The 19,410-nt window shown below is 37.4% G+C and overlaps 1 protein-coding gene across 1 annotated transcript; it reads right to left on the bottom strand.

Moving 5' to 3' along the window:
- Nucleotides 1–1,101: 1,101 nt before the first annotated feature.
- LOC140245787 (uncharacterized) lies at nt 1,102–12,984 on the bottom strand. Its single transcript, XM_072325306.1, has 3 exons — nt 9,614–12,984; nt 7,181–7,351; nt 1,102–5,722 (listed from the first exon to the last, which is right to left on the bottom strand). Exons 1-3 carry the CDS (start codon nt 12,651–12,653, stop codon nt 5,469–5,471), a joined length of 3,465 nt encoding a protein of 1,154 aa, XP_072181407.1. The 5' UTR covers nt 12,654–12,984; the 3' UTR covers nt 1,102–5,468.
- Between the last annotated feature and the right edge of the window lie 6,426 nt (nt 12,985–19,410).

Genomic DNA, 19,410 nt, shown 5'->3' with positions numbered 1-19,410 from the left:
GAAAATTATTGTTTCATTTGGAACACAAATTAACAGTTGGCCATATTTTGGTTATAGGTACGGTATGTGCAATGAAACTTATGTACACTGGGGCATAAGCATGGATGTTCCCCCCCCCCAAAAAAAAAAAGATGTATATGTTCCTTATTAGTCCTCTGTAACACCACTCTTTTCTTAGTAATTTCCTTTCTTATTTATTTAATTCATTCAATGCACAACCTTCATGCCACCACTAAAGAAGTTTTGTCATTTATTAAGCTTTGTTCATACTTCCACCGCAATGTGATATGTGTTACCAATATACATATTAACAATTTTCTGCCAAAACTCATCACAACAATGAAACTTTATTACGATATCTCAATGCTGTGATTTGGAAATAGATTGACATTCCTTCAACTCAACTCAACTGCATCGCAGTGCAGTGGAAGTATCGTTCTTATCGTTCCAGGTTTTTTTGTTTGTTTTTTTTTTATCCGAGTTTGTCTCGTCACGGAAGTGGCCGGAATTACCTCACAGCACTCACAGCAATGGTTCTCACACCTTCTCGGCACCTCTACCAATTTGGGGCATCCTCCATTCTTAAGCCAATCTTCCAGGGGGCATTTCATGAAGCATTTTGTCCGACAAGTTGTCGGACAAATTGGGCTCTCAGCCAATCAAATGCAAGGATTTCAATAGCTTGTAACAGTTTGTCAGAAAAATATCCGACCAAAATGCTTTATGAAATGCCCCCCCCCCCCCCCGAGCTCTTAATTCCTCCACCTGCCTCTTTCCCTCTTTCCACATTTTCTTTGGTCGATCTCCCTTGCTTTCGTAGCTCATTTACTTTAAACTGTGACACCTTCCTCAGGACATCCTCCTCCTTCTTCCTCAACACATGTCCATACCATCACACTCCATTTGCCTTTGCCAGCTGTTCCACTGATTCCTTCAACCCAAGCATCTCCATTATATCCTCAGCCACCCAGTGCCCAGTCACTGGGTATTCCCCTCCCCTCTTGCACAACCTGACACTTATAGTTCCATCATCACAACAACCCCTATCTCTCCACTTGAAATAATCATATCTACATCAAAAGACCTTTGAGTTTGCAAGAATCTGGTTAGAACAAAGAAACTAATATACGTCCAGTCTGACGCACATTTAATTATTGGATGCATGAAATTTGTCCCAGGCAAACTAGGACACTAAAGGGACATTGTATTCCACACCATTGCAACTCTACAATGACGAAAAAACAAAATATCCAGCTAAACAGTAAGTGCGCGATCAGAAAACATTTGTTAAACAGTCCACCATGTCAGTTGGATGTTTATAAAGGTCTAAACTTTAAACAACATTCACATTATGTCACTTCAAATTGACAGATGACACTTGCAAGCTTTGTGGGACATTACGCTAATCTCAGCCTAATGTCACACTGTCCTGAATGTTAACTCCCGATGAACACAAGATTATGGAATTTTTAGAATTTAGTGATCAGGAAGGTGCTCCAGGAGGCCCAAAAACACTACCAGCGGTCACACGATGTTTTCAAAAGCCAACACAAATGACTACGGCAACACCAATGTGACATTTTCCACAATCGTGTGTCCATCGGGAATCAAAATCGGGGCAGTATGATGCCTGCTTTAATGTTGCATGGCTTTGACCTGAACTGTGTAAAGACCTGTTCCTTCTCCTCTGGCCACTCAGTCAATGTACTCTGGAATTAAATGGCACATACACGTAACACTTCTACCACGAGTGGCATATTTTCCCTCTACACAACAGACACAATGTCTCATTGAAGCAATACCAGCAAAACTCAGAAGCAAAAGTGTACCTTCACATGGCAAGAATTAGATTTAATCACTGTTATACAAATTGAAGCACGATATCAGACATGTGTCTAGCATGGTGCCGTAATTCTGTGCTCTAATGTACCTTACCCTTCATTATCGTTCTAATATACTTCAATTATGGATGATATTTGCATCAGACAGATTTTATTGTAGTTCTATTTTTGGTGACAGTGCAGTGATTGAGTGAACATAAATGTCCGAATGCAATAGCAATGCGAAGGTGTCATGCCTCAACATACATGATGCATGCACAAAGACAGCAATCATTGCAAATTATTCAAATACATACTATGTAGTCCCGTTTTTACTGACACAATAAAATTAACAGACTATAGCTCATGTGTGCTACTTTTACAGCACACAAACACTCTACATGTCATGTACATTCCCACTGCACATTCCTCATTTAAATGTAAAAAGAGTGCAGTGACAACCATCTGAAACACCTCGAGTGTTGTTTTTTTTTTTTTAATTCATGTGACTTTCAGTATCTGTATTGATATCCTAGTCATTCTAATTTGCACTCTAATGTCATTAGACTCCTTGCACATTTATGCATGTAATTGCTAAACACCAATTTCAGTCATTGGAATTGTATTCACATTCGGAGTGTTTGGGTGTAATTATACAATATAAGACAAATAAGCTGTAACTACTAACTACTTTACAAATGTCTAAGGATTTATAGCTAATATGCCAAATACAAACAATGAACATCTTAAAACATTTAAAAAATGCATCAACGAGTGGGTAACACAAGCCAATATACCATTACACTGCCACCTGAAAGTCGGCATGCACTGTACTGACACAAACTAATCCCTTCATAGAATTCTAATTCCACCTGAATGAAGTTCAATCATTACCATTTATTAAAACTATCTCAATTCATAATCTAGCTTTTCCTTGACCCTGTACACTCTTAACAAAATATTAAATTCTCAAATGGTAATAGATATGTCATGTGGTTAGAATCTTAAATATTCTAAACTAAGCCTATGTAAAGATAATTACAAAACCTTCAAACTTTTAAGAGCCTTCAAAAGGTTCTTACCAATAGATGTCCCTTATCTCATTTTTTTTTTTTTTTTAAATGTCCCCTCAAGAACTCTGAGGTACCCAGGTTTCTAGGTTCACCTCTCACAACAATTCCTAAACATTTTTGGTTCTAATTCAAGTTTACTATTTTTTTTCTACAAATTGATCTACCATATGTGAGGAATCGGCTCTCTGATTTGATCAAACCAAGAGTGCAGCTTTATGTTCACAGATGTCTGTGAGTAATTGTATTATGTCATTTTCTTCAATTCTCATCTTTTTACCAATTTTTAGTGGAAATAACAAGTTACAACATATACCTCAAATACAAGGTACTGCAAAATTAGAATTCACTGTTGCAATCAATAAGTGGTCCCTTTAAAAAACACTTTATATTGTTGAGGTATTGACCAATAGTCATTACCAATGTTCTCAACAAAAATCCATGAAACTACAACTACTGGGCTAGTCGATAAAGTGTGAACTTGCCAACAAGAAGTGAAATATTCTAATGGAATAAATCTACACACCTTTTTATTTGGGCTTATTCAACCACACGTGCTTGTTTTGCATTTGCGTTCTCAAGGTCAAAATTGTAATTACATTGCATCAAAATGGCTCACTTCATTTGTGGAAAACTACAAGATAATACAACAAAATCTTCAAAATCATAACCACTGTGACGAGTCACATATAAAGTGTGAGCTTGCAGACAAGTAGGCCTACGAAATTTTAATGGAATAAATCTACATGTGGTTTTAATTAGGCTTAACTCAACCACAAGTGTTTGCATTGTATCTGGGTTCTCAAAGTCAAAAGCATATATACATTTTTATCAAACTGACTTGATTCTTTTGTGGAAAACTATATGATATCCTGTATTGTAGAAACTACAATATAATACAATATAATACGAAATCTTCAAAACCATAACCATACTGTGGCGAGTCACATAATAAAGTGTGAAACTGCCAACAAGTGCAAGACATATGAATATAATAAATCTATTTTCGTTTTTAGGCTCAATTCAACGACAGGTGCTTGCATTGCATCTGGGTTCTCAAGGTCAAAAGTGTATATACATTCCATTAAAATGACTCACTTTTGGCCCCAACAATTGCAGGCGCATACTTTTGATGAGAAACTTTTTGAGGTGAAGTTACTTTAAAAAAGATGATTCAATTATGCAACAAAATAGGCCTACCTGATAAAATAAACAAGTTTGAAATTTGTTCATACTTGGAAATGATCCATGATCTACAAAACAGGATCAATTCTTCATGTAGGATAAACAATCTTATTTTTGTAGTAATTAAGATCAACAAGCATTATATCACCACATAATCATATTATAGGCCTACATACTTTTTTTTTCTGAAATCAGGATTTGCTAAGAATGAGCAAGCCCACTATTGTTATGGACAATTGCCTAATTGATTTTTTAGTTGAGGTTCAGGACAGTTGAAGAATGTGGTCCTCCTAATCTGGTGTTGACAGATTATGATGCCACACTTCCTCATATGTACCAACATGCTAACTTCTTAAAATTTTTGTGTGCCATTGCCTCTCATTTATATTTCCATCATTTCACCTCATTTGAAATTTGAAATGTACCAAACTTGTCAACATAATTTTCTGTGAATTTGTATATCTACATGTCAATCAATCGAACACATTTTCTGGTAGTTTACGTCATTTACATGCCCTACATGTATTCATACTTGATCATAAACTAATGCATATACACTGCAATCGAGGCTGAAGTGAAATACACTTTATTATTTTGCTAGTGCTTCAATTCAACTATTCACCAGCAAGACTCACTAGTAACCCAAATTCATACATGTATTTCACTTGTTAAGTGACCTCCAGTGTCTATTTCATGTGTTGTTTCCCCTAATTTCCTTGCATTTCACCATTATGCACTGGTCTTTGCCCAGTTTCTTACAGCCATATTGAAGTGCAAGCCCATTTCCATTAGAAGACAAACCATTGATTCTACACTGGAAACTTCTTCATACTTAAATAAATATCAAGACAAGAAAAAGTTTGTCCCACATTAACTTTTCTACATCTGTAACCAATGAGTTAAATGTTGATCTTTTAAATCGCAAAACAAATGTTGCATATATTTGTGCTCATCTTCAATTTTTCTTTTTAGCCAAATCTTGTGTGACAAACTGTTTTCTTTTGTTTTGTATTTACTATCAGTAATGTGTAATGGTTTGCAAATACAGATGAATAATCTTGCATCTCTATGAAAACAGGCAATTTACTGCAGTTCATTTCATTGTGGAAGTTAAGTGGACATAAAATGTGATAAATACAACACCAACCTTGTGGCGTTGTGCCACTGCGTCCATTATCACATAATTTGCAAAACAAATTCAAGCCGTATGATCCATCACTGTCCATGGCCACAATGAAATAACATGATTATGCAATGTAGGTCTAGTCCACCTACTACATGGAGAGCTTGTTCTTAAAAACTTCATTTAGTATGTATCTATTGATTTGGAAACATCAAAACAGTTACAATCTGGTATTCTTGACTCGATACAGCTGAAAAAAGAATATCCATGTTAGATCCTATCCAAGAAATCTAATGGATCCGCCTTTCTAATCTGATTCCTTACAAAATCTTTTATGTTGTGCCAATCCCGTCCCCGTAGTGATTTTTCACACTTAAGGCACTCTTCACACTGAGCTTTTCCTGGTAAACTTGTTGTTTCAAAACAGGTCTTCAGTCTCTTTGCTACAGCCAGTTTCTCTTCTTTAGTCCATGGTCTCTTTCTCTTCTGACCCCTTTCTCGTTTCGTACCTTTCACTTTGGAACCTGAATGGCAAAAACGACAAACGTTTACATTTGAATTTATCCAGCAAAAAATGTTACTTGTAATTTCATAGGCATGAATGGCGTTCCAGGAAATGGAAAACTCATTGGCTTGCTACTGTTACTTTCAATCAGAGGTAGGTTATACATAGAGTACAAGGCTTGTAATTTAGGCCCCAGTCCCATATAGTTAGAGAATCAACACGGCAGTCCTGGACCATACATGGTGGCTACAAGGACCATATCCCCCCCCCCCCCCCCCCAGATGTCTCCCCGCACCATCAAGCCCCAGTTCCATATATACTATACAGGCCAAAAGTTTGGACACACCTTCTCATTAAAAACGTTTTCTTTATTTTCATGAGCACCCTTTCTTGTAATTACTGCTTTGAACACTTTTGGCATTCTCTCGATGACCTTCAAGAGGTAGTCTCCTGAAATGGTTTTGCAACAGGTGTGCGTTACTAGGGTGAATTACACTGTATACAGTGGATTTTTGTTGTTGTTGTTGTTCTATCAGCAGGATTGGAATTATCAGTTGTGTTGTGCAGAAATAAGTTTAGTACACAGCTGACAGCCCTATTCGACAACTGTTAAATTTCATATTATGGCAAGAACTATAATAAGCTTTTAGAAAAATGAGTGGTCATCATTACTTTAACAAATGAAGGCCAGTCAGTTCAGAAAACTGCAAAAACTTTAAATATGTCCCCAAGTGGAGTCCAAAAACCACCAAGTGCTACAACGAAATTGGCACACATGAGGAAAGACTCAGGAAAGGAAGACCACGAGTCACTTCTGCTTCTGAGGATAGTTCATCCGAGTCACCAGCCTCAGAAATCGCAAGATAACAACGGCTCAGATCAGAGACCAGGTGAATGCCACACAGAGTTCTAGCAGCAGCCCCATCTCCAGAACAACAATTAAGAGGAGACTGTGAATCAGGCCTTCATATGGTAAAATACATTTTTGTACCTGCTAGGGAACCACATGTAGGGGTGTTGCCATAATAATAGGGATACTGACCAGTGACCAGCGACTAGTAACCAGCTGTAATAGTGTGTGTGTTCATGCAAAACATGTCATATGGGGTACTGACAAGAATAAGACATAATGGCGGTCTTTATTGCATTTTCCTTATTTGGACTCCACAAGAAAAACAAAATAAAGGCCATCAGTATGTCTTAAACTTTGCTCTGTACCCTATATGACATGGTTTACAAGAGCACACACACACTGCCATCATGAATAAACTCGAATTATCACTTTAAACAATGTGATGAATTCCCCAACCTAACACTAAGGGAATTAAGCTCAACTAGCAATTATTTTACAAAAAAAAAAAAAAAATACCATGGCAATGTCAAATTTTTATTTTTGGTTCCGTTGAAATAACATTCAATTTGGCTCTGCGTCACTGTGTGAGCAAAAAGCTGCAATATAGCAAGACTATTTTCTTACCAGATTTGATCACTGCCTTTACTCTTCTAACTGCATTTTCTTTGTCAAACTGGCCAACATCAGAATGCTGTAGCTGGCTAGCATCCGTTGATACTTCAGCATCCATGACTATGTCCTCTTCATCAGCATCATGATCTACATCTGGATCAAGGGCATCGTCTAGTGGTACTTCTGGAAATGCAAATTCAAATTGGAGAATAAGATGCAAGAAATCATTATAAAAGAGGCACTTCACAAACCACAAAGGTTCCCAGCCTTATGGTAGTAAAAGGGGACATCATTGCAATCAAAAGATACCAGAATTGTATCTAAGTAAGCTCAAAATAATTATGTGGTAAACGACACTCAGTTTTGGGGGGAATTTCAAGGATTAGCTCATCAAACTTTTGATTATGAAGGTGAAAATCAGTAAACATATTTACACCAAAACCACAAGATACTAAAATCTTTTAAATTTTAGCCAAGAACACCACCTCACATCATTGTCGTATTGGGTCATGTAACATTCATAATGATAAATTATCAGGTAGTTGAGTAAATGGGTTGACATATTTTTTTAATTCTGTCACTACTTTGCCTTATCATGAACTGCCTGTTGGCCTGATACTAGATTGTTCTTCAGTGGTTTAGTAGTATAAAATTATCAAAAAATATATCTCTAGATTTATATGTTCTTATTAAGTTATAAGCATCAGCTTCTGGAATTAACTATATTGGTTCTGATCTAAAATCATTTACACACTTAGACCTCTCCTTTTCCTTCTCTATTCTTCCCTGCTCCTCTTTCTTTGTTCTTCGTTGTCCAGTATCTGTCTGAGGGCATTTCCTCAAATTCTGTTATTTCTGTGTATTGAGTTATTGTTGTTGTTGTCGTCGTTATGTTTTTTGTGGCCGATTGCATATCTTCCTTTCCATTCAATTTTCCTGGCACACCTGGCCCCATAGAGTCTGTGCCACAAATGTGATATGTTACATAGTTTATACGTTTGCATCCTAAAATCCTAGTAAGTATTGTTTATAGTATCAGCATCATTATATTAATGAGTAAAATGTACAATAGTATATAGAAGAATTTAAAATGAATATATTGGTATAACAAATTGGTGCTGTTGTTGTTTTGTTCCAGTGTTCCACGTCTTACAAGCGTGGCTTTTTTTAGTGGAACACTGTTTTCCATCATTGTGATTATTTACTATTTTTGTTGCCATGACAAAGTGCATTGTTTCTTTTTTACGACATCATTCGTGTATAATATACTTTATATTGTATTGAAAAAATCCTTTATCAGACGAGTGCAAGAGAAATGAAAAAAAAAATTGTATCACTTTGGATTATGTCAACTTTTTTCTTTTCTATGTAATGATGGAAATGAATAAACTATTGAATTGAATTGAATTGAATAGACCTTGATTAAGAATATCGAACAATTTTCAAAACTGTCTCATTCAAAATTTAAAGCATACCATATTAAATAGTAGGCTTTTTAATCTTGGGAACTGACACTGTTTTATGTACCTACCAAGGTGTGAATGATCTCTCTATATATTATTGAACTGCGATCAGGGAGACATTAAAGGCCTACATCCATTTTTTTTTTTTTTTTTTTTTTTTTGCGGGGGATACAAGTAATTTTTTCTTTGTTTTCAAAAATGATCCTGTTCAGATTACAATTATACATAAAAATAGTCATTGGGCTCAGTGGTGCTTTGATAACAATATCAGAACAAGCAGTACTGCCCACAATCTGTCTAACTTGAAGTACATGTACGTAGTGAATGTGTATGAGCACCGGAAATGTATCTCATCGAGTGGAGAGAAGGCCAGGGTAGGAAAAAACCTCCGCCCGGTGGATGGCCTATGGGAGAGGCGAAAATTCTGCAAACTAGCGGTGAGAGATAGCTCCTTTAGGGCCTGATTTACACTTCCCTACTCTATCCTGATAACAAAAGACCATTGTGGTATGTACTACATTTATCTGGTAGAGTACACTTCACATCTGGTGCTCTTAGTATCTTTGTAGAAAATTTGGGAGCTCTTTTAGTTTCAGAATGCACGGCAAAGAAACATATGTTCCATCCGTTGACTGAAATCAGCACGTGTGTTGTCAATGTTTGTATGCGTAGTAAGTCTATGCTTGTGCGCGATAACCGCACGGTGAATGAATGCATGTAATTATCAGACTGTGATCTTCTCTTCGCTCAATTTTGGGAGCCACACGATTGGTCTGGACTCTAGAGCTCTATGTGCTGTTCCCGAAATGTGTCATTTCGTCTAATAATGGGCCCAAGCCCTGTATACCACATGTTCTATGCACATTAAGTTCCACGCATTAAAGAACATCAATTATAACCGCATTATCTCTCACCCAATAATAACATTTCAGTCAAGCTTCCCAGAGTATATTAAGTGAATATTATTTAGTTGATAACATACCTTCTCCTTCATCAAGCTGAACCTCATCAAGAGTTGATCCATGAAGTTTACCAAGGGAGCCTTTGTCCATGCACATGAGAATCTTGGAAACCTTAGCTACTTGCATGACATGATCGGGAAGACGGTAAAAGTTCCGGTGAATGCGCACATCGTGTCCCATAAAATTGGCCAGCACATCAAGCTCATTGTCTCTTAAGTTCATCACTTGTGAGACCGTGGCAATATGCTTGCGCAACCTTGTAGATGTTATGTACGAAGGCTTGCTTGCACCACAAGATATGCTGAATTTCCTAACCACATCACTCCCTCTGATGTGGCCATTAGAACTTGTCAGGGCAAACACATAAGGATTGGTCTCATACACACCAGCATCTCCTCTCTTAGCAACCAACAAGTCCATACTCCTTTTCATCTCACTTGTAAGAAGAACAGGAACTGCACGTTGTTTCTTCCCCACAATTTCCAGACGCCACAGGTTTTTACCGAGTTTTGCTTCCCATTTGGACAGGCCATAGTCGTCAGTCACCTCATCACCTTGCTTACACTTGCTGAAGTCATCTAGTTTCATTTTGCTGACTTCTCCAGATCGTTTCCTGTTAAACACTACTATGGATGTCAATGTCAGCTCAGTTAGGTATCTGTACTCCTTAGATATGTCCTCATCTGTTGTCTCTTCATTGAGTTTTGTGATGACTTCTTCAGTCTCAGTTTTCAGATATGATGTAAGTTTAACTACATCCTTTGTGACAGGTAGGTAAGTAGGATTGTTCCTCTTATTCTCATTCAGGGTGCGTAATGCGTGACTCGATACACTCTCTGTCCACTTCAGCTCGCAGAGTCTGATGAATTGGTTGCATCTTCTTTCCATGGCTTCATTCTCTTTCATGATTGCCTGACCCAAAAGAACACCAGCTGCCTTCTTCAGGGTATGACCAAGCTTTAGGGCTAAGCTTGGCGTTGTGTAAGTATGACTCTTCTCATCAAACCCTGAAATGTTCCTGGTTGCTTGTACAATGTCGGTGAACTTGCTGGGATGGATCAAATCTGCTAATCCTGCATTCTTGTCAGCAGTTACCTTTCTATACTCCAGTACTAATCTTCCAGTTTCCCTCAATTTGGTTCTGATGTAATCAAATTGGTCTTCATCATGGCCAAGTTTAAATGCTAGTTTCTCTGCCAGCAGTCTAGTCAGTTGATCTCCTTTAATAAAAGAGGAGACACCATTCTCATCTTCTCGTAGGCCTGCATAAATTTCTCTGACTTTTGTGGACATACCAGGAGCTGGTTGCAAAAGTCTTCCCTTTTTGATGCGACTTGTTTTTCGCTTCTTTTGAGATGTTTCATGCTTCTCATTTTCATCAGGAACCAACTTACAACTGTGTTTCCATAACTCTCTTTTACTGAAGTATCCTTTGCATTGATGGCAAGGCACATACTTCTTATAGTCAGCATCATAATTCGGTCGATACACAGTTATGATCTCGCCTTCTCCTTCTTGAAGTACGGCATGATTGTGTAAGTAATTGCCCAGATTTCTCATCTTGGTTAATAGTTGGTCCTTCAAAACCTTGTCAGTTGTAGCTTTCCATCGAACTACATCCAGCTCATCTTTATGTCCCTTAAATTCAGCAAGATGACGGGGCAATTTTTTGACGTACTTCCTGCAGAAGGGACAATATGAGCCTTTGTCCCACAATCTTTTGCCTTTTGTGTTGTGTGTCCGCATAACCGTTATTTTTTTCATCCCTTTATCAGTTTTACTGGCCTGTTGCTCACATTCAGACTTGCTGGGATTTGGTGATCCTTGTGCCAACTTGCCCAATGGCTGATGACACATGTGACATTCAGCTGATGTCCCTGCTTGTTCAAGTTGCTCACTCTCTTCCTCTGATGCATTATTGCTGTGATTTGGTGAAGTTTGATCCACATACTTTCTCCAGGATTTGTGTGGGATAAACTCTTCATCTTCACTATCTGTGCTTACATCCTCAGACTCGGGAACATAGTCATCATCTGTCAGTTGGTCACTTTCTCCCATTGAAACCACAGAAGGACTGCTCGAACCCTGACTGCCATCTGCATCTGTTCCCTTTTCACCACCGAGATAACATTCCACTGATGTCCCAGTTTGTTCAAGATCATCATGTTTCCCCTTTGATACCTCAGAATGATGGCTCAAACCCTGACTGCCATCTGCGTCTGTTCCATTTTCATGCACTAGATCACATTCCGCTGATGTCCCAGTTTGTTCAAGATCCTTATTTTCCCCCTTTGATACCTCAGACGGACTGCAGAAACCCTGACTGCCACCTGTGTCTGTTCCATTTTCATGCACTAAATCACATTCCGCTGATGTCCCAGTTTGTTCAAGATTCTTATTTCCCCCCTTTGATACCTCAGAAGGACTGCAGAAACCCTGACTGCCACCTGTGTCTGTTCCATTTTCATGCACTAGATCACATTCAGCTGATGTCCCAGTTTTTTCAAGATCCCTTTTCTCCCCCTTTGATACCTCAGAAGGACTGCAGAAACCCTGACTGCCATCTGTGTCTGTTCCATTTTCACCCACGAGATCACATTCCGCTGATGTCCCAATTTGTTCAAGATCCTCATGTTCTTTCTTTGATACCTCAAAAGGATCATTGCTCAAACCCTGACTGCCATCTGTGTCTGTTCCATTTTCATGCACTAGATCACATTCCGCTGATGTCCAATTTTGTTCAAGATCTTCATTTTCCCCGTTTGATACTTCAGGAAGATTGCTCAAACCCTGACTGCCATCTGCGTCTGTTACATCTTCATGCACGTGATCACGTTCAGCTGATGTCCCAGTTTGTTCAAGTTCCTCATGTTCCTCCTTTGATACCTCAGAAGGACTGTTCAAACCCTGACTGCCATCCGCGTCTGTTCCATTTTCATGCACATGATCATATTCAGGTGATGTCCCAGTTTGTTCAAGATTCTCATTTCCCCCCTTTGATACCTCAGGAGGATTGCTCAAAACCTGATTGCCATCTGTGTCTTTTCCGTTTTCATGCATAAGATCACATTCCGCTGATGTCCTAATTTGTTCAAGATCTTCATTTTCCCCGTTTGATACCTCAGGAAGATTGCTCAAACCCTGACTGCCATCTGCGTCTGTTACATCTTCATGCACATGATCACATTCAGCTGATGTCCCATCAGTTTGTTCAAGTTCCTCATGTTCCTCCTCTGATACCTCAGGAGGACTGCTCAAACCCTGATCTGGACGACTGCCATCTGTGTCTGTTCCATTTTCATGCACGAGATCACATTCAGCTGATATTCTGGTTTTCTGAAGTTGCTCACTCTCTCCTAGGCCCTCTGATGCCTCATTGCTGTGATGATTTGGTGATGTTTGTGCCACGTCACTCAAAAGCGGCACATCATGTTCTGCTGATTCCTTGGTTTGTTCAAGCTGCTCACTCTCATTGTTCCGCCTTCGACACTTTCTTCGCCACCACAGATTTGGTGCCTTGTAGTCATACCTAATTTCATCACCAACTTTTATGTCTTTAATTGCAAACAAGCAAAGAAAAACTTTTCCGCTTTCTTCCACCTTCCTCATCCTGGAATTGCATTCACTTGTCCCTTCCTTTGCATCATTTACAAAACGACCGTTGGACTTGGTCTCAGTTGCATCAATGCTGTAATAAATGATGAACAATATAATGTCCTCGCTTAGTTTGGGTACTGGACAGAATTTTAAGATTTAATTCAGGGCTGGATTTCATTTAATTTAAGTGATTTATAGTTTACCCATATTGTGAGAAAAGCTTGGTTTCATTCTCAAAACAACAAAAGTAAAATTTTGATTTTGGCTTCATTGATTACTAGTTGGCTTCATCTCTGACGGGGACCACAAATATTCCCTTGAAACAAAGTTTAGGGGACTTTCAGAAACAAAATTCCAAATTTAAGAGAAAACAAAAACTGGACATGATGTAGAATACACTGCAGAGCTATGACTTGAAATAAAAACACCTTGTGTTATCAAGCATTTCATATTAATAGAGTTTGTGTTACCAGGCCCCCATAACATAGAGGTTTGCAATCAATCATAAAGACACAGGTATTGGTCAATCAAGACCATTGTTTCATGCGCATACATGTATATTCCAACATATCCACTATTAACCAATCAGAATCACTCTTTGAATTTACCGACTGATCACAAATCTTTGTTTTACGGGCCCCTGGTTGTCACCGTATTATGTACCAAAAACATAGCAACTACATTTATGTGTAGCCCAATTGCCAGCTGTGGAAATTGTGGAACATATATACAATATTAATGTACACTATAGGATAACGCCATGCTAAACCATGTAGGATACTTTCATGTGTAGTGCTTATTCTGCTGATAAGGTTCTGTGAGATTCAGTCAGGTTAGGCCTACCGAGTCCACATTCAACTGCATCAAAGTTTATACCCTGGACTTTTCAATATGGGAACACATATTTCTAAGTCTTGAGCAAATCATATCTGTCAATATTAGCTCATTTAAAGAGTATTGATCCAATCAATTTTATCAGGGCATGATAAGAAAGTATCCCATTCATGACAACCTGCTGTTAAATAAGTATTCACTGCTTACCACATTGTTTTTCCTCTATAGGAATAGAAGAACTGGTAGTGGTGCTCCGTCTTGTACCTCTCTTCCCTTGTTGCTGCTTCCTCCTCTGATATCACGTCACCTTTATATTGCAGTAAAAACTCCCCTTTGGTAAAGGACCTTGTGGCAAAGATCCCACGCCCTTCATGACAGATAAAGTAACAATAATTCAGTACACAAGACAAGCTGTACGTATCAACTGATAAAACAAAATATTTGGTGGTAAAATGCACATTAGAATTCTGCTGATGACTGGCTCATGCCAATTTTAGTTTGGAACGGGTGTATGATCCAAGTTTTAAACCAGCATATTATCAAGCTATTCCATTTGAAATCCACAAGCCATCCCACCCCAGGGAGGAATTATTTGTTACATCAATTTCAGTTGAAACAAATGTTAAATATTAGCTCATACTGGGTTAAATATCAGTTGATGTTGTGTTATATTTTGGTATAGGGTGTATTTCAAATGGAAGAGTATGAGCACTAAATGCACAAGTTGACTTTTTTCATTAATTTCTTCATTCTTTTTAATTCACTATTTTGATAAGGTGCGATGTAGTAGTTAGATCCAAGCATTATCGTCCATTATCATCCACAGGCTGTGATGATACAGACTTTGATCCTCTTTAATACAGCCTGTGTGCAACTTGGACAAAATGTTTAAAAAAATTGTTTTTTGACAAGTTTTGGTCACAGATTCAAGAGATATATGATTCCTAGGTTGGATTCTAAAAGAACCTTTTAGATATCTGATTTTGAGAAAATTTCACCATCTGCATCCAGAGACCAAAAATTTTTTTTTCCTTTCTACAAAAATATTTTGTTGTTACAATTTTTTGGTAGAAATTGGCATTTTTAGTGAAATCTACTGCAATAAATAGACTCATTTCCTTTAAAAAAAAAATAAATATATATATGTATATAATATATATATGCATATACATAATCAGATGTACATTAGATCAATATGGTAGTTCACAAGTTATAGAGCCTAGCATTGTTTATCACTTGAGCATTAAAATTGAATATGTCTACAAACAAGTCTTGCTGTTCTGGTTAATTAACACTGGCTATTAGCCAAATACTTGCTAATGTTTTCTGACTCACCTATCAGTTTGTTTACTTGTTTGACTTCAAATCCTTGTGGGTCGTCTTTATCCAGATATTTCTTATATTCATCTTGTTTACGATTTGTCTTCACTGCACATGATCTGGTGACCATTCTCTGCAAGAAAAGCAACATTTGTAATTCATACTATGTTCCTATCCTGTTGCCCTCTTGCAGTACCGTATCTATGTATTTTATAAACCAAGACTAGTGTTTCTTTGCTAAAAACTAGATTCCAGGAGAGAAACGGTTATCTTTTTTCCTTCTTCCTTGGACATCACTTACATGTACAGTGTATTATTACCAGTTGGAATCTGGCATGTGTACAACAGGTTTGAGTAATTTGGACAAACTAGGCAAATAAACACACTTCTCTTTTATAATTTGCTTGCATGGTATCCATGTGCATTCAAACCTTATGTACACAAGCAATAGACGACAGTCCTCAGTTTCATGTAAAAAATCACACTTTACATCCACTCTACCTAGATTATGTACAATACACTTCCTTGGTATCCATACACTCAAACATAATGTACACGAGTAATAGAGGACAGTCCTCAGTTACATGTACAAAATCACACTTTACATCTAATCTACCTAGATTATGTACAATACACTTCCGTGGTATCCACATGCAATGTACACTCAAACGTCGTACTTGAGCAATAGAGGACAGTCCTCAGTTACATGTACAAAATCACACTTTACATCTACCTAGATTATGTACAATACACTTCCTTGGTATCCATTATTGTACACTCAAACCTAATTGTTCTGGTCCATGCCAAAAATAGATCTATGAACCAAGAGCTTCTATTATAAAAAAGTAGAAGCCAAGAGAGAGACATAAGTTATCTTTTTGTTTTCCCCTTGATGAACACTTATATTTATTACCAGTTGGAATCTGGCATGTGTACAACAGGTTTGAGTAATTTGGACAAACTGGGCAAATAAACACACTTCTCTATTATAATTTGCTTGCATGGTATCCATGTGCATTCAAACCTTATGTACACAAGCAATAGAGGACAGTCCTCAGTTTCATGTAAAAAATCACACTTTACATCCACTCTACCTAGATTATGTACAATACACTTCCTTGGTATCCATACACTCAAACATAATGTACACGAGTAATAGAGGACAGTCCTCAGTTACATGTACAAAATCACACTTTACATCTAATCTACCTAGATTATGTACAATACACTTCCGTGGTATCCACATGCAATGTACACTCAAACATCATACTTGAGCAATAGAGGACAGTCCTCAGTTACATGTACAAAATCACACTTTACATCTAATCTACCTAGATTATGTACAATACACTTCCTTGGTATCCATTATTGTACACTCAAACCTAATGTTCTGGTCCATGCCAAAAATAGATCTATGAACCAAGAGCTTCTATTATAAAAAAGTAGAAGCCAAGAGAGAGACATAAGTTATCTTTTTGTTTTCCCCTTGATGAACACTTATATTTATTACCAGTTGGAATCTGGCATGTGTACAACAGGTTTGAGTAATTTGGACAAACTAGGCAAATAAACACACTTCTCTATTATAATTTGCTTGCATGGTATCCATGTGCATTCAAACCTTATGTACACAAGCAATAGAGGACAGTCCTCAGTTTCATGTAAAAAATCACACTTTACATCCACTCTACCTAGATTATGTACAATACACTTCCTTGGTATCCATACACTCAAACATAATGTACACGAGTAATAGAGGACAGTCCTCAGTTACATGTACAAAATCACACTTTACATCTAATCTACCTAGATTATGTACAATACACTTCCGTGGTATCCACATGCAATGTACACTCAAACATCGTACTTGAGCAATAGAGGACAGTCCTCAGTTACATGTACAAAATCACACTTTACATCTAATCTACCTAGATTATGTACAATACACTTCCTTGGTATCCATTATTGTACACTCAAACCTAATGTTCTGGTCCATGCCAAAAATAGATCTATGAACCAAGAGCTTCTATTATAAAAAAGTAGAAGCCAAGAGAGAGACATAAGTTATCTTTTTGTTTTCCCCTTGATGAACACTTATATTTATTACCAGTTGGAATCTGGCATGTGTACGACAGGTTTGAGTAATTTGGACAAACTAGGCAAATAAACACACTTCCCTTTTATAATTTGCTTGCATGGTATCCATCAGTATGCATTTAAACCTTATGCACACAAGCAATAGAGGACATGCAGTCCTCAGTTTCATGTAAAAAATCACACTTTACATCCAATCTACCCAGATTATGTACAATACACTTCCTTGGTACACGAGTAATAGAGGACAGTCCTCAGTTACATGTACAAAATCACACTTTACATCTAATCTACCTAGATTATGTACAATTCCTTGGTATCCATATACACTCAAACATCATACACGAGCAATAGAGGACAGTCCTCAGTCACATGTACAAAATCACACTTTACATCTAATCTACCTAGATTATGTACAATACACTTCCTTGGTATCCATTATTGTACACTCAAACCTAATGTTCTGGTCCATGCCAAAAATAGATCTATGAACCAAGAGCTTCTATTATAAAAAAAGTAGAAGCCAAGAGAGAGACATCAGTTATCTTTTTGTTTTCCCATTGATGAACACTTATATTTATTACCAGTTGGAATCTGTTGTATGGATGTACCATGCATGTTTTATTATTTACTAATAGTTGTAATTGAGGACTGTTCTCTATTGCATGTGTACATTGGATTTGAGCAAGTTGGATAAACCAGGTGTAAGAGCGTGATTTGTATGTCCCTTGTCGGGTGATGTAGCGTGGTACAATCACCACTCTTACTGTACGTCCAGACGCGAAGAAATACCAAGTACACAGGTTGACATTCAGTTCATACGCGTGTATATTTATTGGTAGTAGATATACACAATCTGTATATCCAGCGTAGAATGACAGCAAGTATATATAACGTAGCCATATATCTGAGGGCTAGGGAGAAGCACAATTTAGGACTTCTGCCCAAGACAGGGGCGTCCAGAATGATCCCTCTCAACATGTGAGGGTCAGATATATCAGGGTTAGTAAGCAAGGGGTCTTTGATGTAAGAATTACTTTGGTTACCTGTAATAAAACTAGACAAAGGACTGACTGTGGGAATTGTAAATACAGGAGTCTGGATTGACTTGGGCTTGACCGGGAGAACAAAGAAAAGGATTAAGTATCAGTTTAATGGGGGTTTACTAGAGGAAATGGTATATTGTGATGGTGGGCTATTACATGACAAGTTTGCTGGGAAGTTCACTGACATTGCTAATGAAAGAATATAGTAACTTGTAAACTGTGGGAATTGTAAACAGGAGTTTACTGAGAAGTTCTATGACATTGCTAATAAAAGGATATAGGAACTTTGCAACTGTGGGAATTGTAAACAGGATTTGGGGTGGACTGGATTTCTAAATGAACCAATGTTTAGGGTATCATCTTTCCGTCTTACATTCGTCCCATCTTTCAAAAAGAAACGTCCTCGTTTCATGATTACAAACTGATGGATATTGAAGAAAAAAAATAAAATCGCTTAATAAGGGCATTGCCCAAAAAAAAAATCTAACTAGGAACGGAAATAAATAAAAAGCAATATTAACAGTGGAAACTACAAAACACAAATTAAAATCATAAAAATTATGAGAAATTAGGATTCAATTGAATCCAATGTAGTATATGTAATTATGAGACATTCCATAAACATATTAAGGGAATGCAATGAATGTAGATATACAGAACACAAGTAGGCGAACCCAAGATATGCACGAATGTCGAAAATGAAATTAACCACTGAAGGTAATCAGTTTGGCGGACGAAAGAAAACCAAAAGTGGAATAGATTGAAGCAATAACTGTACGTAGCAAGATGGAAAAAAAGTGTAAGGAAAATGATCATATAGAATTATTTCAAAAAAAAATGGTAAACACTAAAGGATACATAAGAACACAATATCAAAATTCATGAGAATTCTCAGGAGAGAAATACAAACAACCAAAATACTCAAG

Source organism: Diadema setosum, unplaced genomic scaffold (genome assembly GCF_964275005.1).
Source record: "Diadema setosum unplaced genomic scaffold, eeDiaSeto1 scaffold_32, whole genome shotgun sequence".
Classification (NCBI taxonomy): Eukaryota; Metazoa; Echinodermata; class Echinoidea; order Diadematoida; family Diadematidae; genus Diadema; species Diadema setosum.
This window is presented reverse-complemented; position numbering and strand designations above follow the sequence as displayed.

What these genes read in the sequence shown, in the direction of transcription:
- LOC140245787 (XM_072325306.1), bottom strand. Translation starts at nt 12,653, where the DNA reads ATGCATGAAAACGGAAAAGACACAGATGGCAATCAGGTTTTGAGCAAT. An exon ending in TCAGCTTGATGAAGGAGAAG is followed by an intron (nt 7,352 to 9,613) that starts GTATGTTATCAA and finishes TTGCATTTCCAG; the next exon opens with AAGTACCACTAGACGATGCC. An exon ending in AAAGGCAGTGATCAAATCTG is followed by an intron (nt 5,723 to 7,180) that starts GTAAGAAAATAG and finishes TTTGCCATTCAG; the next exon opens with GTTCCAAAGTGAAAGGTACG.